This window comes from Hesperophylax consimilis, chromosome 19 (assembly GCF_061612785.1).
Source record: "Hesperophylax consimilis isolate HC1 chromosome 19, BYU_Hcon_1.0, whole genome shotgun sequence".
In the NCBI taxonomy this organism is placed as follows: Eukaryota; Metazoa; Arthropoda; class Insecta; order Trichoptera; family Limnephilidae; genus Hesperophylax; species Hesperophylax consimilis.
This window is the reverse complement of record NC_142854.1, coordinates 1139293-1163325: the sequence shown is the minus strand read 5'-3', so window position 1 is coordinate 1163325 and position 24033 is coordinate 1139293. Positions and strand designations below refer to the sequence as shown.

The window sequence follows — 24033 nt, the reverse complement described above, 5'->3', positions numbered from 1 at the left end:
TTAATATATAAAATAATAATTTTCGACGAGTTAAAAACATTTAGATCCCTGGACCCCGTCATCTGATAGTTTTATAATAATAATAATAATAATATTGGACAATTTTTATAGCGCCGCTTTTGTGAGTTATCACCTCAGGGGCGCTTATCTTAATGTCTGTACAGTTTAGGACTGTTGTAAACGAAAGTGGCGCCATCTGTTATTTTCAAAAAGAAAATTAACAGTTTTCATGCTTACACATTTTTTTATTTTTATTTATTGAATATACAAACACATTACAATAATTTACAAATGTAGATATTTCGAGGCTGATTGCGAAAAAATTAGAAATTTTTAACAAAAATTGCCCAACTCAATTGAGAAATTATTTCTCGTGTTTGAGTTGGGGAGTGTTGTGAGTCATTATGGTTTATAGGTTGTAAAATTTCACTAGTTGATGTAGCTAAAAATTAACAAATAGCTATAAAACTAGATGATAAATTTGATAACACTATATAATTAAGAAAATAAGAAATTTAATTACAAACTAAAAAATATAACTTAAATAATATAATAGTTTTTAAACTTAGAAAAAATAAGATATAAAAATAAAAATGTACTTATTAGGTACGAAATAATAGAAGGTAGGTACAGTACTGGTAAGAACCCAACTTCATGTACATCTCCGACGACACACCATATGCAAAACCATTTTGAACGTGAAGTTTCCTGACAAAACTACTGCCGTTAATTGAAATGTAATTCTCATAATATGTGATCTATCAGAATGCAGAATTCTTAATATTATCATTAACTTGGATGAACAAGATTAAGTTTTCCTATCATTGTCCGCTCTTTTCATAATCAGAATGTCTACCATTTTATATCTACCCATTAAATGTAAGTGTTCTGTATTTATATGTTCACAGTTGTTAGTTTTGCAAAAGGGCATCAACATTTAAATCAAGAGCCGCCCGCAGGGCCTAACAGCAAAAAAACCCGCTCCGCTCCGCGGGTTTTTAACTGTTATTTGGGATTATTGAATGTTGTTACGATGAAGCTACGATTTGTATTGACAATTAAAACATGTTTCGATTTTTATTACTTATTCCGGTCTTGTAGATCGATGATTCTTTTCGACTCACGATTCTTGGAATTACATTTTTTTGGCTTCCAATATTGATTGTAAGTCTATTGTCACAATGCCCGGGACTGTCGCTGTCGGCTGTTTTATAATATCATCATTCAATATCACAATAAAGTCAACTTAAATATCGGCAGGTCTGTATTTGGGTGGGTGACTAGCGCGCCTCTTGTATCTGCCGTACATGGGAATGTTTTTTTTAAACTGCCTACCACATTGACGAAGATAATTACATCAATGGCCTAATGTACTGTCCATGCTTTGTCAAAATTATGTATTTAATTTTTATTATACAACTAGCGCAGAATAATCTGAAATGTTATAAAATCAGTTCCAATTTCGAAAATGAATCTGTTAAACATATAATATATGGTACTTCATCGCTTGCTTGAATTCTTTCACGCAGACACATCACATACCTATATCAGGAAAGAAGTATGTTTGATAGTCTCACAAATTTTAAAAAATCACAGACTGCAAATGCTACAAAATTATTGTGAGGTACACGGACACGGGACGAGAAATGCATATTGCATAAAAACACCGCAAGGAAAATCAACCGTATAAAAATAACGTTCATACACATAGGAACTAATTCGTATGTATGTAATTTTTATTGAGTATTTCAGTAGAAATTAGGACGTGTCCAATTCGGTCGTGAAACCGGTTTTTTTGACACCTGGGTGCTTCCATTTTAAAATTGTAAAATATAGACAGCAACATAAATTTTTGTGGTAATTTAATTGCTTTGCTTGATTTTTTTTTAGATACGTACCTAATTGCCTATCAGCTTTTTATCATCTACTTTGTAGAAATTAAATATTATATGGAACGCCATCTTGAAAAATGTAATGTATTGCATTCTGATTGGTGCATTTGATAACAACAGCTTAAAAATATAAAATTGAGAGTACATAGATAGTTATCAATCGTATGTTTTACTGATTTTTAATTAAAATTATAATTTATATTTAATTTTGCAATTATTAGCGTATGGGCATCTGTTTTTCTGTACACATATGTTTATAATTTGAATGTTTATATTAAGTATGGTAGTATTCCCGAAATTATTGAATGTATAAAACTCAGGACGATACTCCCTTCCTAAACACGTGTTATTCTCAATTAGCGAGGTATAGAAAACAGCAAGAAACGTGTATTATACAGGGTGTATCGGCACGTACCCGACAAACTTTAACCAGCTATTCCTTAGCATATTTGGAGTAAAAAATCTTATGTGCACTTTGCTGTCCGGTAACGTTTTTTTTAATAAAAAAATTACTATTCATATTTTCACCACATGTCATCACTGTTTTATCCTTTGTCAATGTTTGAAAACCCATCTGGTAAATATTTTATTCGAATTCCGTTGAATAATGCACGTTTGTACCTATATTAGCGCACTTTTACAATCACAACGAAATGGCACGGCACCATTCGTCTCATTTTTAACTATTATTATTTAGTGTGTGCGAAAGAGCGAAGACGCTTTTTGACATACTTGCTTATAACAGCTGTTGAACACGAAACGCAATGCCAATGACAGTGATGTAGTGTGGAAATTTTATTTTTTTTTTGTTTTTAATTGATAAAAAATGCTACCGGACAGCAAAGTGCCCATAACATTTTTACTCCAAATGTGCTAAGGAATAGCCGGTTAAAGTTTGTCGGGTTATTGCCGATACACCCTGTATATTTACCCTAATGCAGATTGTTTAAAATAACGTATTGTTGTACACCGTTATCGGACGGTTGGTATTTATATTATGTTATTTTCTTAATGTTAACTCTCCGTCTGCTGTACACTTACATTATCTAAAAAAAGGTAGATTTGTTGAAAAATATTTTGTCTACGGACACCATAGGAGATTTGACTATTTTTCGTTTTGCTCATACTTGTATGAAGATTAAAAAAATAATAAGAATGTTGGTGCTAAGACCCAGTTTTTTCGCAGAAATTCACGTGAGATAAAGTCATCTTTTGACATTTTGTTTTTGGTCAGTCGAAGAGTACCAGTCAAATGCCGATTCTAGATCCGTTTCTGCTTTTGAACTAAATGTGATCAGCAGAAGAGGACAACTTTCGTGTTGTTTAACTTTAATTTACTTAAAAAACCTAAATTGTTCACTGTTTTGTTTCTATCTATCTATTTATATAAATAAAAATCTAAACGCGTTTGCTCAAAATCTTAGAACTCCGATAGTTTTGACTTTTGACTTTTGACGGCCGGCATAGTCCAGTGGTAACGCATTGGACTGCCATTCCGAAGGTCGCGGGTTCGAACCCGGCGTGCGCAAATAAATTTTATTTGATTAATTTGTGTTATTTCACAATTAATTAATTAAAATAATATATAGTATATTTGCGGCACGTTCCAGAGTGGAAGATACTACCAGTATCGCCCTGGTGTAAGACCACCATTCAGAATTGAAACGTTGCTCCAAATGGCTTTAGCCGTGTTTAGTGACTAGATCTGAATAGCCAGGTACTTCCCCACCTTCCTCTTTCCCTTCCCCACTTACCTTCAGCCTCACAACATCCCCCAATTGGGGATGCCATAGTCTCACTGGCTCCAGACGGGAGCAGTTGGGACTCTTGTGAGGTATTCACTATAAAAAAAAAAAATTAAAAAAAAGTTCTTCACCGATTGCTTTGAAATTTTGACGCGACGTTGCATTCGAATACGCGTGTGTTTTTTTTATACATATGTTATCTGTGACAGGTAAAAACAAGCTGTTTTGAAAAAAAAACGTAATCTGTTGGACAAACATGCATATTTTGATAAAAACACCTTGGACGTAAAAGCAACACGCGTTATTGTTTTTCTATCTGCACAGACAGACTAAGCCTCAGCAACGCCTGGCGGGTACAGCTAGTCAAATAAATTACTACATTATCACATTATCCGACACTAGTGTAGATTTCTTTGTTGGGGTTGTCTTGTTCTATTACAGTATTACACCACAATAAGCCACGTAAGATTTCCAAAGAAATCCAAATTCCTCTCTCCCTTGTTGTGATTTTATCGCAGTGTCTACAGCAGTAGCAGGCAACCAAAATACCTCACCTAATGATAATTTATTGAGCTTTTAAAAACGTTTTATCGTCGCAGGCCATCTTCTGTCAGGAGATTAAATGCCTCCACTCTATTTCTAGACGTAATTCCTCAGGCCATTGTCAAGTATAGGAATTCCGCTGATAGCTCCGTTGTGAACCCTCTATTTCTTTTAAAAACAACGCACCGATAGTTATAACTACAAGTTGTCGGTGGTACGGTTGGTCTATTATGCTCCAGTATTTCTGAAGTTCCCCACTTTAGGCACGAGTCATGATCCTGTTTGGATTTAGAACATTTATAATTGGGACAAAAACTGTGGAATTCCATTGTTTTACGGTGAGATCAATTGCGTAAATATGTCGTAGTCTTTTCATTTTAAATAGTTGGGAGTGCTTTGTCTACATTTTTTTATTTCTCATCTTATATCTAGTTTGTTTTTGATAAACTAGATATAAGATGAGAAAGTTGCCTTTTGAATGAACATCTTTAGAAATAACGCTTTAGAAAATATGTATACATTTTTATGAAATAGGTACATATTTTACACAAAGTATAGATTTAAAATAATTTTCTGGTAAAAAAAATATTACTTACTTACGTTATAGATAGGTACTATATTGCTTATCTGAATTCTTGACACTATCAGCTCAAAAACGTCGGGGACCATCATGGCACGATCAAGCGAACCAGATACTTGAGTCGGAAAATGTTAAGAATTGAAATAATAGAAGAGTATGTATGAGACGGTGTATGAACGAGAATGAGACAAGCAGTGTGTGTCAAGACCGAGTTATTTGGATGTTTTTAGTTTATTTTAGTTTTTCAGTTCCAATTTTGAAAATAACACTCACATTCAAAATAAATCCGAGTTCATCGAACAAGAGTTACGATGACATTAGTATTTCTGATTATTTAACCTTCCAGCGGGCGCGCCGTCGTAAAATTTACGACAGACGCGCCTTTTCGCTTCCCCCACTCTTACCATTTAGTCGTCAGCATCAAGCTTCGAGCTATGCTAGAGTCAAATCAAATGTCAAACATTTACCGCAAGATTTAAATGTTTTTCTCAAAGTGAATTACGGTCGGGCAGTTGAACTGATAACAGAAGAAGAAAACAGAAGCTTTACAAAACGCGGTGTTTGTCGGTTATGTTCACTGGATAAGAAAAGATCCTCAGCATCAATGAAGCGTTGCCGTTGCCAGTCCTTTACATTCAAGAACCATTCTTCAGTTGAGGTGGTTTGTAACAATTGTAAGGATGAGAATATTGATTCTGACTAAATAGGTCGATAAAATATTTTGTTTTGAAATATTAATATGTTTAGAGTGTTGCTTCGTTTTTTTTTAAGAAAGTCAAATAATTACTGCCTTTTATCATTTTTCGTATCCTTAAAAAAATTCCCTAACATTTTTGTAAGAAAATACCACTTATATGGAGAAAACTCGATGACGTAAAATTTATGACAGGCGCCCGCTCAAGGGAAATTTCTCAACGCGCCCGCTGGAAGGTTAAGAAGGGCTGTAATCGTACCTTCGTGCAAAGGTACATGTGTAACGCTTGGAATGTGGAAACCATAGAGCTTTTATGATACGTTTTACATTTGTGAACTGAAACGCGAGGCGAGCCTCGAATTACAGGAAAGGAACGAAGCAACTGCGTTCGCGTCATTTGCGGTTGCTTCGTTCCTTTCCCATTAAGTTGAGGTTCAGTTGGCAACGCAATTCGGCTCGCATATATAGGTATACGTAGCATTAGTTATCCTACTTAGTTCATTTGGCAAATTGTAGAATTTTGATTGAAAGGAAACTGGTAATAATGGTTGGTTTTATAACAAATCGAACGCATCTCGAGTCCATCTCAAACGAGAACAGATCACCGTTGTGTTTGCCCTTTTGAAGAGATGTGTTGAAATTCTCACAATACACTGACCACAAAGTAAGACATTACAGATGTAGTCTTTGTGTCATGGCTTCGTATCACAGGGAAACTGAAAGATCTAGCGATGGGAATAATGGAACTCTGCCGATAGCTTCATTTATTTATTTTTAAGAAAGACGCTTTCCTTGACAATATTTGAAAATCTCCCACTACCACCACAGCAAGCCGAAATGTTGCTTCTGTCGTGATGAAGGATTTAGTCAGCCGAGGAATTGAACGTACGACGCCTGGGTGGGACCCAAATGCGATCTTTATCGTAAACTATATCTGAATAAATATTTTTAAGCACAGGGAATATTGTTCACTCCAATTCTTTATTATAATGAAACGCACACTATTATCTAGATATTTCTTATTACAGCTTCTTATAAATATGTATGTTTGTCTTTCCTAGAAAATCATAAATAAGCTTTGATAAAAATAAATATTTAGGGTACTTTATTATTACCTTTGTTATCTTATCGTGAGTCGGGAACGCCCGAGGTAGACGAAGTGAAGTGAATCAAACATCTGAATCGGGCCATGTCAAGAGGGTATGTATTAGACGATGTAGGAACGTGAATGAAGCAAAGAGTGTGTGCCAAGACAGACTTGTTTGGCGGTCAGTCCTATCTGCCTACACGGCGTGGTGGTAACTAACTAGGTTATATTTTCCATAAATTTATATTTAATTTTCACTCAACTTGCACTGAGAAAAATAATTTGAATAGACATTTAACCCTTCAGGTTTTAAAATATTTTTACCAACAAGTCCCAACCATATGGTGAAATTTTATGGAATTTCGAAATGCTCCCGAGGTATCTAAAATGTGCTACATATTGCTTATTTTTGAAGTTGTCGTTGAAAGAAATACCATTTTAGAAACTGGATAAAAGAATCTTTGCAATGTTTGTATTTGAAATAAACATTGATAGTTATAAAAATTATTTTACAATATCAAACATGAAAATATTAAGAAAAAAAAACTTACCGACACATTTTGACTCGGAATGTCCATAATTTTGTAAGCATTCGATATTTATAAAACATATTCCTTATTTGTGGGTAATTAGTAAGAAAACTATAACATCACTTTTTATGCTGTTTATACAATAAATAAAACAATAAAAAATAATATTTTACTATCAACTGTCATTTAAATAAATCCCGCCAGTTCGTAATCGTGCACTTTGACATTTTTTATTTATTTCATCCATGTAATTATGTATAAATATTTTATACAAACTGAAAAGAATAATTATTTATCTTTCCAATGACGAACAAATGACCTTTCTACGTATTATAGAAAAAAAGATAAAAATAGTTTTATAATGTATTGACGCCCCGGTCAGATCTGTCCTTCAGAGGTTATAATGGAATATGACGTTTGTGGCTAGTAATGTCCTTCCGACGCCTGAAGGGTTAATAAATTGGCAATACTCATTTTCTCCGTGTGTTTTCTTGTGTTTTTGACAGTATTTACTTTAAAAAAGTTACTTCATTATTTGAATATGGCTTGAAATTTTGGTGGTTTTTCGGGGATCCAAAATTACTAGCTATAATATAGTCACTTGAATATTAAGCGATTGTATACAAAAGCACTTGGTGTATTAAACACCGAATCGTAAAGGGTTTACATATTCCACCAAGGCACAATACGAAATTTCAGTTATCTGTTTGTACAGCTGCCCTGACATTTCAATAGTCCCCTATAAATTGGGCACAAATCGTCTAGTTTTAATATGTAACCAACGCTAAAAATACTGCCAATAATACAAAACTACCAACCTCCATTACTCTATGCATTCGATACATCGTTACCTCAGTTGGACAAGGTGACATTTTTTTTCTAAAAAATGACCTTTGAAAGCAAAACCATTTCTTTTGCTGATTTATATTACCAAAATAACTTTCAGAGCCATCTGCGCTGTACTGCTTTAGATAATTGTATGACGAAGTTCTAACATCAAGTATTTGAAGCTTCAATTAATTTTACAAGGTTCCAACATCGCTCTGAACTTTTTGCAATCGTCATTTTGTTTGTATCTGACAGATGATCGTTTTTACGAGGCGCAGTGTAGTTCGTTACTTTAGTTGGATAAAAGTTAGAACCTTGTCCCAATTTAGTTTACGACAAGCTAGTAGTATATTGTAGCCCTCTCTAGTTTGGCAAATTTGTATCGGTTATCAATTCCGTATCAATAGAGTTCCCACACCGTTTATCAGTATGTAAATTTAAACCATAAAAAAACTCTTCAGGTTCAATTTTCTCGAAGTCACTGCAAAAGTATAGCGATTACGATACGCGATTATTAAAATCGATATTTACTGAGCCTAGTAGCTAATTCTTATTTAAACTCGACTATTTGGTATTTCATCTGTCTGTAGATTTATTTGTTACGTTCCGCTTCCGGTTCAAGACGGTGGCCGTGTTGGATACTACATTTATTTCCCGGCAGAGTTCGCATGATCGTGGTTCCTACCATACTTTTAAAAAGTGATATAAAGTCATTAAAAGTGATGAAAAAGACCTATAAACCTAACTTTTTTCATCACCTTTCATGACTTTGTATCACTTCTGAAGAGTTTTGTATTGAATTCCCACTGTCCTGAGTCGCCCCTTGTACATCTTCAGTGTTTGCGGTCAGACCTTATTCGCAAAGTTTGATAAACCTTGCAAAAAAGGATTAAAAAACACTTTGACCGTTGAGTTGCAAGATTCGAGTCAACGGCCTTTACGACAAAAAAACAACTCGTAAACAGTCATTCCTCGTCCAGCTAACCACGTAAATTATTTCATCTATGTACAGTCCTTCAAATAGGACATAGTTTAGGTTTTTTAGAATTTGCCGAACACTAATTTAATTAATACCGATCATACTTTTAAGGCGAAGATTAATGCCAAATCATTATTTTGATGAATCTTAGATGAATTGAAGGTTTTCCTATCGTTTCGCTTGAGTAGAATACAAATAAAATAATAAATTACTCAATAAAAAATATAAATGTAAACTACAAAAAAATATTTTTTTTCAGTAGAAATGTATGAACGCGTAAAGGAAACAACATAAAAAATACAGTATTATAGCTACGATTATCTGTGACAGTTTCACTTGATTAACTTTTTTGCTTTCTTATAAAATTATTTACAATATAAATAAAAATCAGTTTCGTGCTTGAAATCGAACGATTCTAGACTCCGTGTGTCAAGCGATTTTAATGCCTATAGCTCTACAATATAAGGTATACCAAGAATATACATATTTTTGGCTTGTAGCTTCCCCTTAATAGGAATACAGGAATACGTGTTCTGCAGACTTGTAACTAACTTTCCATTGAATTGTTTGTTTGTGAATACCGTACAAGATACCCAACTTGCCAGTGCTAGTGGGACTATGACACAATTTATTAGGTTGTGTGAGGAAGATTTTAAAGTGGCAAGTTGACAAACAAACCATAGATCGCTATAAATATTCCTCAAGAACGTTGAATAATTGTACTTGCTTTAGAAAATCGAGGAAGGACTTTTCCATGAAATGTATTATTTCTTTCCACTTTACACAACTGACCGAAAGTGAATGGCAACCTTTCTGTAAATAATGTTATCTTACTATAGACGAGTGTATCTGATGGAAATGTATGCATGAATAAATAAACAATAAATGCATGTTTACTCAAGGTTATTACATAGTTTAATGAGAAATCATCTGAACGATTGTTGTTTTGTCATCTTGCTTCAAATACACGTCTCGCATTTCATTCGCTTTATTATGACTGCATAATACGTCGTTGAAACCCTCAACGTTTTCTGGTCAAAATATACATTGGCCACACTGACACGACAACAACTCACCTTTTTCGGTTTATCTCTAACCTGTAGGTACTTACTAGGTACTCGAATTCGAAGCAACAAAACTAATGCGCTTTTAGCGATCCTGAACAAATTAACCTGTTAAAAACTATTATATCTATTTTCAATTTCTAATCAAGTTGCACATTCTCTTAGTAGCGAATTTCACAATATTAAAAAATAAAATTTTGGTTTGACTGAAGATTGGACTTCCTCCCCTGAGACTGGAATCAACACCGCTAAAACCTAAGCCAAATCCTAATTGGATGGTACCCAAATTTATTTCTTATATTAACTGCTGCTATTATAGAATGCATTGTCATCAACAACGAGTCTATCTACTGAGTTTCAGCACGATTGTATGACATTGAAGTGGGTCAATTTTCCCCTCCAAGATTCCACTTCATTCATTCATTCAATTAAGAAAACAAAATCGAAATTTAAATTAACGTATTTAAAAATGTATGTTTCTCAGTTAGCTACCAACGAAAGTCTAAATAATTTAATAAATTACATTTTCTATTTAAAATAACTTTTTTAGCGAAAAATCACGGGTTAGTTGACAAATCAGTACCAATTTTGAAAATGACACATGATTTTAATTTTAACCAGATTTCACACAGGACTAACGCACATCACAGACCAGTAAATTACCTGGGAAACTCATTGTCCGAGTATTTTGATCCCCTCTTCCTATATTGCATTATCGCAATTATGACACCATCCATCCAATGACTGACCAATTAATTACCCAACCTTTTACAATGTTTCGCATGGAGCATGATTCACGGTGATAATTATTTCCGCCATTAATGTCTTGATTGTTTCTTTGTTTCAGAATCAAAGGACGGCCGTGTGAAACGAACATCGACAGGTGACGGCAGAAGACGTTCGATTCTTAATTCAAATTTAAAATAAGAACCTTCTAGAACAGAGAAGGCTTAGTGTCAATTTAAACGGAAACCAGTAATTTGAGGGAATGCTTTGAAGAAAAATCCATTTAAATTAATTATCAATAAATAACGGATAAAATAATATAAAAGTAGATCCGTCCAAGTTTAAGCAATCTGCATTTTCTCGAATCGAATTAGACCAAAAAAACTTTGAAATTAAAAGGCTGATTTTTGTAGAAATTTTTAAACTTACTTGGAATTACAAAACTGACAGTCGAATCTCGAAAACAAATCGAATTTTCATAAAAGTCAGTAAAAATTTTTGTAGAATCTGATCTAACTGATTAAAAATATATTTTAAAAAAAAAATTGTGGTTTAAAGTGTTACGAATTACTGCTATACTGTTTGTGTAGCTGAATAAAAAAATTGAAGACCATCGGAGAATAATTGTGGACTACAGAAGAAGAATTGCACGATGTATAAGTTACTAGGGGGTTTGCAAGCCTACTTCAAATGGCAAGACATCCAGACGGACAACGCGGTGTTCCGCCTGCACAACGTCTTCACGACGGTGCTGCTGCTGACGTGCTCGATGATAATTACGGCCACGCAGTACGTTGGCAGACCTATCCAGTGCATCGTCAATGGACTGCCAACCCACGTGGTGAACACCTTTTGCTGGATCACTTCCACCTTCACGATGCCGGACGCTTTTAGAAGAGAGGTGAGAGAGTAAAATATATATTAGTACACATTTTGGACACGACTTGTTCAAATATTTTATTCTTTGAAGGTAATTTTCTGGCGCTACTGACCAGGATACTTTTGCTTGATTTTGGTTGCTATTGTGAAGGTTTTGTTAAAGTTTGATATTTTAACGGCTAGTTTTAACCTACGTGAAATTGTTGTGCACGAATCCTTCAAATTATCCGATTAAAACAGGATTGCAGGCCTTTAATGAATGAATTGATAGGTTTCCCAATGAACGTTAAATATTGCATGAAGGTGCTATCGCGATGGCGGAATACGTGTTCACAAAGATTCATTGTATATTATCAGGACAAATGTGCATGCATGTGGAGTCTGCATATGACACGTTAGCTGCAGTGTTACAGTGAACGAGGTAGATATTTATTAGGTAGGTAACTACATTAATTGGGTTAGATTTGTAAAAGATAAGCAGGTAAGTAGCGCGAGTGAACATTAACCTCTATTGGTTATCTAGTAAGTATTGTTTACTATGAATGTATTTGTTTTTTGTCAACTTCTGTTTCGTTCAGAAGAATTCATTTAGTCATAGCGTATCTCAAATCTCAGATCGAATGGGTACCATTATTACACCACGCAGAAACATCCATCGACAGGCCTCATTAATAAAACATCAATTTAAGAATGTTTTATCGATTTGCCTTGATCAAGACGATATTTCGGCGATTTCGTGACGATTTTCGTTGTAATGCAAATAATTCTGATTTTCATAAACACGTTGTCCGACATCATGATAATACACGGTGTCCGGAAACTCGTAGTACAAGCGGGAAACTGGAGAATCTACACCACATGGGGAACCCAAATAAACATAAAGTTTTTTGATTTGAGCATTTTCACAAAAAAAAAAAAAAACAAAAAAATATATATTTTTCGGCTATTTTAGGGTTAAAGTTTTTTCTGGTGTTTAGGGTTGAACAACAGATGTTTTAACCCTGCAGAGCAGAAATATTTTATGATTACACCGGATTAAATGAAGGGTGATTTCAAAATAATGCTTCAAATCCGAGTTTCTTCATTTGTTTTACTTTCAAATAGTTTTAATTAGTTGGGTTCTTTGATCTTCAGTAATAATTTATAAGAATTTGATTAAAAAAAAAAAAAAAAAATCAACTTCTAACTCGATTTACTCGATAACGAAAGCTCAAATCAAAAAAATATTATATACTACAAAATCGACTCCAAATGTGATGTAGATTCACCAGTTTCCCGCTTGTACTACGAGTTTCCGGACACCCTGTATATTTTCCTAATTTACTAAAAGTTTATCAAAAAACCTGTTAATTCAAGTAAGGCCTGCAATCCCGTTTTTAAGCGGATTTATCGATAATTTGAAGAGATTCTCAATAAATTAGTAATAGTATTTTTCTTCGTGTTCTATATCAATTTCAATTATAGGTGTAGGTCTATCTACTATATTTTTTAGTCTGTTAAAACAATAGCTATTTCTTATGCTACGTATACATACGTGCCGAACTGACCCTAACTTATGGTAAATAATAATAATAATAATAATATTTTTTATTCCAGGATGTGGGGAGGTTTGTGCAATCCCACACGTCCCATATAGATATACATTTTTTTTTGTACAATAGATATAATAAATTATCAAATAAGGAAAACTATGCAGGGTGTGGTCTTGAGTGCGCTTGGGCCCAGCGCTCACTCAGGAGTGGCGCTTGGTGCTGGTAGGCTGCGGTCACCAACGTGTTGGCGGAGGCCATTAGCCGCATCCTGGCTCCAGTGACCCGGTGTCTCATCAGGCCGGCAAATCCATTCAGTCCTAGTTCCGTGAACATTGTCGATGCGCTGCTGTATCTTCGGTATCCAAATATTATTCTACAGGCGTCATTATATTGAATTCGGAGTCGTTCCATCGAGCAAGTTCGGTAGTGACACCATGTCTCACAAGTATACAGGCCAGTACAGAATGCGTTGAACAGTATTTTTTTAACGGTATTGCTGCATTTGCAAAATCTGCGGGCAATCATGTTAGAAACTATGCTAAGGCTTCTCCTTTGTCGTTCGATATCGCCATCGTCCGATAGGTTTTCATTAATAATGTGCCCCAAGTATTTCACGTTCGAACATGTATTTATTTTTGCCTCGTTAAGGTATACGGGGAGCATATTACTTGTATCTTGACTTTTTCCGTGGTGGAACGCAATCAATTCCGTCTTCTTCGGGTTGTATATCATATTATGCTGTTTTCCATATTCTTCACAAATGTTTAGGAGTAATCTTAATCCCTTGATCGACGGAGCTAGGAGGATCATGTCGTCCGCGTAGCTTATATGATTCATACATATACTGTTAACACGACAGCCCGTTCTGATGTCCAGGCAGGCAGGTAAAGGAACAAAGCAACTGCAAATGGCTCAAAACGCCGCTTGCTTCAGTTGCTTCGTTCGTCTCCCGTAATTCGTGGCTCGGTTCGCGTTTAAATTCGCAAATGTATACGTGCCATTATAATCTGCTTGTTGTTTGATAGTGGCGAGGCGACAGCTAATCACCTGCCTCGTGGGCGGGAAATTAACATCCTTTTGCACTTTTGTTTTCAAATTACTACCTACCTACCTTGTACTTCATGTAATGCCGGTTGTAACTGGTTTTAACTGGATATAATTCATCTGGATTTGATCAATGTTTCTTATCAATTACAAATAAATAGTGTATATTTATAGCTTTGATTACATTCAGTAGCTAATTATCAAGAACACATAGCACTCTTTTTAGGGTGAATTGCCTAATACAAAAAAAAATTATCAAGAACTACAATTTCACACTAGCCTATATATTATCATCTTTGGGTATCCTGTATTGAGGGTCGTTTTAGAGAGAGGAAAGAGTAAACATGGATCTTAAAGAGTGACGGGAGGACACGACTTCTTTCGCAATTTCTTCTTCAAGAGTTAAGTTTTTATAGTAGATATTTTTAGTATCGCCTAGGTCTAGGTGAATGACCAACATTCACAATCGAAACATTTATTTATTTATTTATTTACTAGCTGACGTGTACCCAGCGTAGCTCGACTTTTCTCTGCTTTAAATAAATATAATATCCATGTTTTATATATTTAAACGTTCCGGAAGAAATTCTCTAAATGATGGTGAAAACCCTATCAAACTCCGTTGCATAGTTTAGAAGAACTCAGCGCACAAACAAACAGACGCGGATAGTGACTTTGTTTTATACTATTTAGAGATTCATGCCTTGAAGGCTTTTACAATTATTACATTGTGATAGGTAAGTTGTTCAGGAGTTCAATAATAAGTGTATAAGCATGACATAATAAACTGAGTATGAACGGTAGGTTCCATGGAAAGCTGTATAAAGGAGTTAAATAATTGTATGTAATAACAATAAGTATTTAAGTACTGTACGTGACGGTTATAAAGTCTGTGCAGATACTTGGATGATTTGAGATTTTCACGTATTATAGTGATTTGTTTTTGGGGTATTATGCCGTGTTGCGCTACCTCCTTCTTTAGCCAACGTTTCGGACAACATTGCAGTGTACATCATCAGGGCAGATGAGTAATCTGATCTAATTTGATACAAATCTGCCCTGATGATAGACACCGCAATGCTGTCCGAAACGTTGGCTAAAGAAGGAGGTAGCGCAACACGGCATAATACCCCAAAAACTAATCACTATGACTGCACAGATACTGTATACGACAGGGGGCTGGACACAACTTGTCACGCAAACAGCCCCGGGGAGCGTAGCGAAAAATGGAGTGAAGCTACGTCAGGGTACAGAAAAGAATTGATTTATCGGTTTTCTATTGTCGTCATAATTCCGGACACGTATGATAAAATTACTATGAAAGTAGTGTAGTAACTTTGTTATTTAGTAAAATAAACATGAACACTTTGTTGTAAAACTTTGTTTGTATTTAGAAAACCTTTATTACTCCAGTTTGGTTGTTGTACAGAACATATAACATATAACAGACGGCCGGCATAGTCCAGTGGTAACGCATTGGACTGCCATTCCGAAGGTCGCGGGTTCGAACCCGGCGTGCGCAAATAAATTTTATTTGATTAATTTGTGTTATTAATTAATTTAAATAATATATAGTATATTTGCGGCACGTTCCAGAGTGGAAGATACTACCAGTATCGCCCTGGTGTAAGACCACCATTCAGAATTGAAACGTTGCTCCAAATGGCTTTAGCCGTGTTTAGTGACTAGATCTGAATAGCCAGGTACTTCCCCACCTTCCTCTTTCCCTTCCCCACTTACCTTCAGCCTCACAACATCCCCCAATTGGGGATGCCATAGTCTCACTGGCTCCAGACGGGAGCAGTTGGGACTCTTGTGAGGTATTCACTATAAAAAAAAAATATATCTAAATTAATACAGCGAAAAAAGGTGCTAAAATGACTTTAGCCGCGTTTAGTGGATCGTGTTTGTTAATATGAACAACCAGGTGATTCTCAACCTTTGCTCTTACTCACCTCCTTCCCATTCTCATTCCCGTCAGCCTTACAACACATCCCAGTTAGGGATGAAATAATTTCACTGGATCCGGGCGATCTATTTGGGAATTCACAAAGTCTGTTTTACGACGAGAAAATACCCTAATATAAAACCAGAATCTTTAATCAAGACGCAAGTAATGCATCCGTGCACAATATATGCGACGCGCGGCCCTGGTGTATTGGACAGACCTGCGGATGAATTAGCCCTATGAAATCTTTAAAATAAATTGGTAATCTTAACGACCTAAGTATTGAAGTCGTGTAAAAACATTATTCGGCGCGCGGCCCGGCGTAATGAAAGGATCTACGGTCGATTTTGCCCTAGCAGGCTAGGAAATCTAGAAAAATTAAATTTGGTAATTTTATAGTTGAAGAACGTTTTATAACATTTTCAAACCGTTTGATCTAATATTATATTTTAATGGTAAGGTCCTGTTTAATCTTAAATATAAATAACTTACATCCGTAGGGATCCCACTAGAAACATTTGAGATTTTAGTAATACGTTCATCAGAAATAGTTAAAATGTGAGCGTCGAGCAAACCCCCGTTATTAGAGACTTATATGGCCTTAATAACTGTCGTTACCCCCACCTCAAAGGTTTTAATAGACTTGGTCATGCCAGCTTGGCTGTTAACGCATTAAAATACTTAATTCACATTTATTTGTTGTATTGTGATTGTGTAGTACTTTTATGTGTTCACACGGAATTTTAATCGCGGTTTCTTTGGTTTAATTCATTCATAGATTAGAGATAATTATTATAATATTTACATACACAGGCATAGGATTGAAACCTATTCTAAATTTCTCACGCCTTGTGCTATAATGTTTTTTTGATTCATGGTTTTAATATCTAAATTTCAGTTTTTTGTGTCAAATGACTTTTCTGTCAAATGTCATGTGACTCCAACAGGATTAGCAGATAGGTAGATGGGATAAAGCGATACAAAATCCTAGCAATTCACTATTTTATAAAGTTTTAATACATTTAAAATAGTTTACATTATGCGCTTCTTTTCAAGTTATTTAAAATACTATACTCACCATCCGATTTGCAGGACAACTTGCAGGACAGCATGCCGGGGTTCAGCTAATTGGAATTGGTGCTTAGGCAAAACCGCCAGCCGAATTATTAGAATAATTATTGTTATTATTCCCTTTGTCGGAATAATATCAATTCGGTTGGCGGTTCAAAACGCTGTCCTGTAAGTTCTGCAAATTCTGCAAATCGAGTCGTGACGAGGGTATTTTAGAAATAAACACATTACAATGAAGACTCCCACACACACCATACTCGATAGAAAGAAAATACAGGGTTTTCCAATAAAAGGTGTTATTTTGAATAGCCCTCTATTTCGGTAGATGTTACTTTTGAAGCTGTCATTTTTTCACATTTGACAAGTAGAAACTACGACATTAATAAAAATGGAACGATAGACGCTTCAACAACGCATTGAATTTATTAAAATTCACTTGAGTGAATCAAATGCAAATCATCTTGAGTGATGAGGCCCATTTCTACCTCGGTGGCTTCGTCAACAAGCAAAATTGTCGCATCTGGGGCTTGGAAAACCCAAGAGTTATTGTTGAAAAGCCTCTCTATCCTCAACGTGTGACTGTTTGGTGCGGTTTATGGTCCGGCGGAGTCATTGGACCTTACTTTTTCGAAAATGAGGCTGGAGCAACAGTTACGGTGAATGGATTGCACTTTCGAGAGATGATTAATGAGTTTTATGGCCGGAATTGGATGGTATTGATCTGGACAACGTTTACTTTCAACAAGACGGCGCTACGTGCCACACAAGCAACGAAACCATTGATCTTTTACGATTGAATATCAAAATAACACGTCTTATTGGAAAACCCTGTATTAGATACAAAGGAAAGGAAACAAATCAGAAACACAGAATTGTTTACTGTATGTACGTATCTTGTACCTTGATTGTGTTTTTAAAGAAAAATGTATACAATAAATATTAGAAATAAGTAAACTATTTAATGTACGTAGAATCTCAAGGTTGCCTGGAATGAATTTAGCTATTTTTAGTGACTAGATCTCAATTACCGGGTATTCTGAGAATAAGTGGTTCTGTCAAACCTCCACGCAATAGATCCAACGGTCGCGTGCTCAAATCGTGTGCAAACGTAGATATTTATTCAGGAACAACTTTTTTATTTGCAACTAATTTTGATGGTTATACCCATCTATGTAATATATAACTATATATTGTTTATATGCGTGAGGATGCGTCATATGGGTGTATGTATACATGTGCTGTTATATGTATATAGGTATGTCTGCTGCTATATACACATGTGTGCTTGCATGCACACATATTAAAAATTATATACATAATTATGTACATTTTTACAATCTAATGCTAATTTACTTCTTTCTCCTTTCTAATTTCTATCTTCTACTTTTTATTACAATTTTTCCAAAATTTTAGCTTCATCTATAGTTACTAATTTCATATGTTTACACTAGATTTCATATTTCATACAAATTAATTACACTCAATTGGTCACCATGAAACAGGCAGCCGCCTAGTATGGTGATTCATTATATCTACTCTATGTAAATTTCATAATAATGTAACATGTATTAAATAAATAAATAACATTGAAGAAGAAGATAATACTTATAAATCTAAACGATGTTTTTCAAACGTTTCTTTCTATAGCTTCAGTTTATTTCTATATTGGTTTTGGATACTTCTCAACCAATTGGGGATGTTATAATAGTCCCAATGGTTCCGGGAACCGTGCTTCTTGTTTTGTATTCACGTAAAGAAATTAAAGTTTCTTCCATAAAAATACACAGTCCACGCAACACAGTATTGTTGTTACTTGGTATTTTTGTATCAACCGTTATGGTCACGTAGATTTGTTCCCTTAAGATAACTTCTCACTTCAGTATGTACGATGGGATCGCGCCTGGTTATACCGGGAGTTATTCTCAAAATAAACATGATGGTCTTTTGGATGTTTTCGTTCGGTTGCAAGTCTACCACAAACCATGGCATCCGCGTGAATCCCCTGGATTTCCTGGAAGCGGTGAGAGATTTGCATGCATTATTATTGTCTTTTTAGTCATAGATGAAGTCATTTTCGGTTGACAACAGACAATCCGTTGAATCAAAGCAGAGTTCGCTGATGGAACTACATATAGCCCAACATCTGTACACTGTTGACATTGGTATGGGAACGGATCGTTTCTACGACTCGTTCTTGAGTTTAACAGCTCGCTGTGGAATGATTTGCCGGCCTGTGTGTTTCCTCCCTTCTACAAAACGGGTGTCTTTCAAGACCCTTGTTCACTGCTTCTCACCTCAAAAACCCTCCACACAGCATCCCCAAATCTGACATAAGCCCTGAGGGAAATTATTTTCCTCTCTTCTTTCTTATTCGCATTTTTTCAACATTATGGTACCTACTTGCCCGAAGAACGTTTCAAAAAAGAATTATGATTGAAATAGTGACATTTGTTTATTTGTATAATGCCTTATTTGAAAATTAACACATTTAACATAAAATATATCGTTTATAATGAAGTACGTAGGTAATTGAGTACTTACTTACAAATCTTCTGATTTCAGAGGAAATTTTCCCCGAGCAATGCCGGAAACCCGGCATTGTTCGGGGACTTATAAATGGTTTGGGGTAAAGTTTTTAGGTTGTGAGGCCTTTTTAATATATATATAATTCCATAATATATTATTTTGATGTATCTCATAGGGTTTAGCCAGTAAGGTTTGCTATGTAAGCGCCCAAAATTACCCATTGACTTAACATTATCACTGACTTGATTACAAAACATCGATTTTTCTTTACTTTTTTATTTACTTATTTATTGCATCTCACCAGAGATGTGCAAAATGGGTACCCAAAACCATTTGAAATGCAAAATGGAAATGGGTCAAAACTTTTCCATTTGAAAATGCAAAATGGTTTTTAGAAAAGCATTTAAAATGCAAAATACCTATTTTCAAAATGCATTGAAAATGCAAAATGGTTTCTCGGGTCAAACAATTAAAATAATTATAGAATTTTTAAACAATTTTGGTATTTAATAATGGACATCAATGTAGAACACACGATGTCACAAATATTATAATATAAACACAAATATTACATGATGGTAAATCCAAAAACACCACGACTACAGATTATGAAACCACAAAAAATTGCGCGGGACTAATGCTGCCAACGTAAAAACATAGAAACTGCTATCTAACATTTAATATTACAGCGTCATGGCCCCATGTTCAGTATTTTTTGTAATGGTATCACTCAATTGCCAGGGCTCCTACAAGGGAGCAACTTGACAAATGTTAATTATCTCTCATAGCGAAGTTGAGGACCGACTGATATTTGGGGCTTATGAAAAAAAGAATGGTGGAGATAGTAGGAAGAATGTTGCAAAAAAGCATTTAAAATGGAAAATGCATTGAGAAAAGCATTTAAAATGCAAAATGGTTTTTAGAAAAGCATTTAAAATGCAAAATGGAAAATACCCATTTTGCATTTTGCATTTCCATTTGAAATGGATTTATTTGAAATAAAGCACATCTCTGCATCTCACTATACATAAATCACGTTTTTCTCATAAAAATCAACCTCACTAGGACTAAGCCTGTATCGAGGTTAACAATTTACATTTGAGTGAAGCAAACATAGTCAACACAAACATAAAGTAAATACTACATAAAAACACTAAATATTAAAAACAAAAAAAATATGTATTTGATGAGTTACCATTTAGTTAGATGAGTAATTTGACAGTATATTTAACAATATTTGAACAATAACTACTTATTGATCATTATTCCCAAGAAGAAACAAGTAGATATTATAAATATAATATTCATGTATTATCCGCGTCTGTCTATTTGTGCGCTTAGTTCTTCTAAACTACGCAACGGATTTTCACCATAATTTGGAGAATTTATTGATGAATCTTTTTATACATATTACATGATTGTTATATTTATAGAAAGATGAGAAAAGTGGAGCAATGTCGGAAATTTCTGTTTTAGATGGAACTTTCAATCAATTTTATCCTTGAATAGAGTTATTGTTTTGAACGCAGTGAGGTGTAAATATTAATATTTAAACTGTCTGAAACCTGCCTACCTGCACATTACAAACACACGCACACACACACACCTGCATCCAATAATAATTTACATTCATTACTTTAATATTTGAGTCCCGTCTCCTTAAATCAGCCTCCAAGAATTTGGTCTGGTCCGACCATACATTAATAATAATTGGCTATTCCGCCAATCAGGCGTCTTGACCTCTCGACTCTCCCGGGGGGAAACTGAATAAAGGCATACCGCATATAACTCCAATATAGCATCTCCCTCTATCTCACAAAGGATCATTGTGACAGAAGAGATCTAGCAACGGAGCTCTCAGCGGCAGGACCATAATACTGGCTGGCCCAACCAATCAATGCAATTTGCATTGGAAATGAGTGTTTTGAAACGAAGGTGCTTACCATAGAAAATCTACTTATTTAAATAAATAAGAGTTTAAGTTAAGAGAATCTGTGGCGGACACGGGGCGGGTGGCGTAAATTTATGTGTAAGGTGAGTTGGGGTAAGTGAATTTTTGGGGGAAGTTCATCCAGGCCTTCTACCTTCTTTGAATACAATATTCAAGCGCTGCTATCTATGAGAATGTAATATAATTAGCTAAATCCTCATTCTGACATATAGATGGAGCTGCTTCATAAACACAGAGAGTTGTTAGAGAGCTTCAAATTTTGGCACTTGGTTTTAGTCTGCGTGCGAGTTGTGAGTGCTGCCTTTATTTATCTATAACTTGACAAAAACTTGTGCTAGGAAGTTACAAATTGGTGAGTACTCTATAATTGAATTGAGGTTTGATGTGTATATATTTGCATTATGAATATCTTAAAGAATTGTGATTTATGAGACTAGATTCACTTCCCCCAAAAATTATCATGCTGGGGTAAGTGCTACTAAACTGTAGATCCACTTCCCCCTGATATTTTTGTATGGACGCAAATGTTACTAGTGATGTGCATACTACTTTAAAAAAACGAAACATAGTATCAGACATAGAAATAATAACTACTACTGATTTTGAAATGTGTATTGATGAGGAAAACATAAAAATAGATAAACCAAGTCACAATTGGAATGCGCAACCAACAAAAACATTACCTGAAAATCCACTATCATCAATAGAAAATATTGAAAAATTTTATGCCATACCTTCCACATCTAAAGAAGTCAAACCTTTTATAGAACAATTTGTATCACATGTTGGAAATGACCCAATTCAGTATTCCGAGTCTTCTACTTATACTACCAAAAATCACTCCCTTAACCCGTTGAAGAAGATTACAATTTTAGAAGACCGAATAATTAAAACAGCTAATTCAGATTTTCTGTGTTCTGTAAAGGTCAAACAATCATTTGAAGAGCTTATGCTGAGATCTATACAAAAAAACGAACCTGCTAAAGTAAAAAAGACGAAAGTTACACCTGGTGCGGAGGTCATAACATACGATGATGTCATAGAGCGTTTAAAAAATAAACTAAATGATTCGAAGAAGAAAATTAGTTCAAGCAAGAAGTCTAACCTAGCCTGGCGTCCGAAACATCTGTCAGCGAATCTGATTGGGAGTCTAGTTCTGAAGATGAATGCGACTATTTCCAAAGTCTATTAATGGAAGACGTGGAAGACAATACAAATAACGGACCTTTAGATGATGTTCTGTCTATTGACATTAATGGCATTTTGCAAGAACTGGATGTACAACCAAATTTAAACGTTGAGACAAAAGTTGGTGATTGGATACTTACTAAATTTATAACGAAGAAGAGCCTCAAATATTACATAGGAAATATTATAAAACATGATGAATATAAGAAGACAGTCAAATATGTACGAAGGGTTTCACATTTAACCAGAGAAAATCGTAACGTACTTTCATTCCCGACAGTTGATGACGTATCCGATATTTATAACGCAGATATTATATCTGTTTTGCCAAACCCCCTTAACTGGGAGAAGAGGAGAATTCGTTTTCAAAATGTCCTTTAATGGTTTTAATATTCAATAAGGGATTTTATATGAGATAAATTCTTACCTGTAAAAGAAATGTTATTTTTTTTATTTTTTATCATTTTAATGTCGGAAACAACAGGTTCCGCAAAGGCGTTCTTATTTCCATATACTGTGTAATTTTTAAAAATCTAGTAATCAAATTATTAGTTCCTATAAAAACATATTAAGTTCAGCTATTAGTAGTAAATATATATTATTATAATAACATTGTTAGTAAATATTGTGAAAAATAATACTAATACATAAAAAAGTTTATTTCGTTGCCCCATCACTAGTCATAAAATGTTGCACTTACCCCAATCTGCCAAATAATGTTTGATTTATGATGTATATTCCACTATATTCAATATTTTTAAATGGCGAAATTATGTGTTTAGTGCTATTGATTGGATTTGCAATTAAACATTTTTATTCTTTTAGCCAAAAATCAAAATATTATGGTTAGATCCACTTACCCCGGAGGCGGGGTAAGTAGATCTATCAAGACCTTTTTTTTTGAATACTTAAAAATCTAATAAAAACAGCAGATTAACTTCTTGCGATAAAACAATTTGATTAAGGAATAGTTAATATTCCTTGTGTACAAATTTGAATGCGATGGGATAATGCTGTGACGTATGGGATTACTTTAAACTTCATCTATTCATTTTATACAGTGCTCTTACCCCAACTCACCTTATTCAAATCTACAGTTTTATTCCGAGACACTTGATTTTCAAAACAAGGTGACTGTTTATATTAGATTTCGAAAAATACTGTGTAAAGCCCGGGTAACGCCCGGGACTTGATATAGTAGTTAATATATTTATTTATTTATTTAT

General features: G+C 34.6%; 1 protein-coding gene across 1 annotated transcript in view; it reads left to right on the top strand.

The window, feature by feature from the left end:
* ogre (optic ganglion reduced) overlaps nt 1–24033 on the top strand; it is a 100768-nt gene that overhangs the window by 10340 nt on the left and 66395 nt on the right. The window contains exon 2 of the mRNA XM_089643271.1: nt 10790–11569. Within this exon, the coding sequence (XP_089499397.1) occupies nt 11321–11569 (249 nt within the window). The 5' untranslated portion in view covers nt 10790–11320. The remainder of the gene's footprint in view (nt 1–10789; nt 11570–24033) is intronic.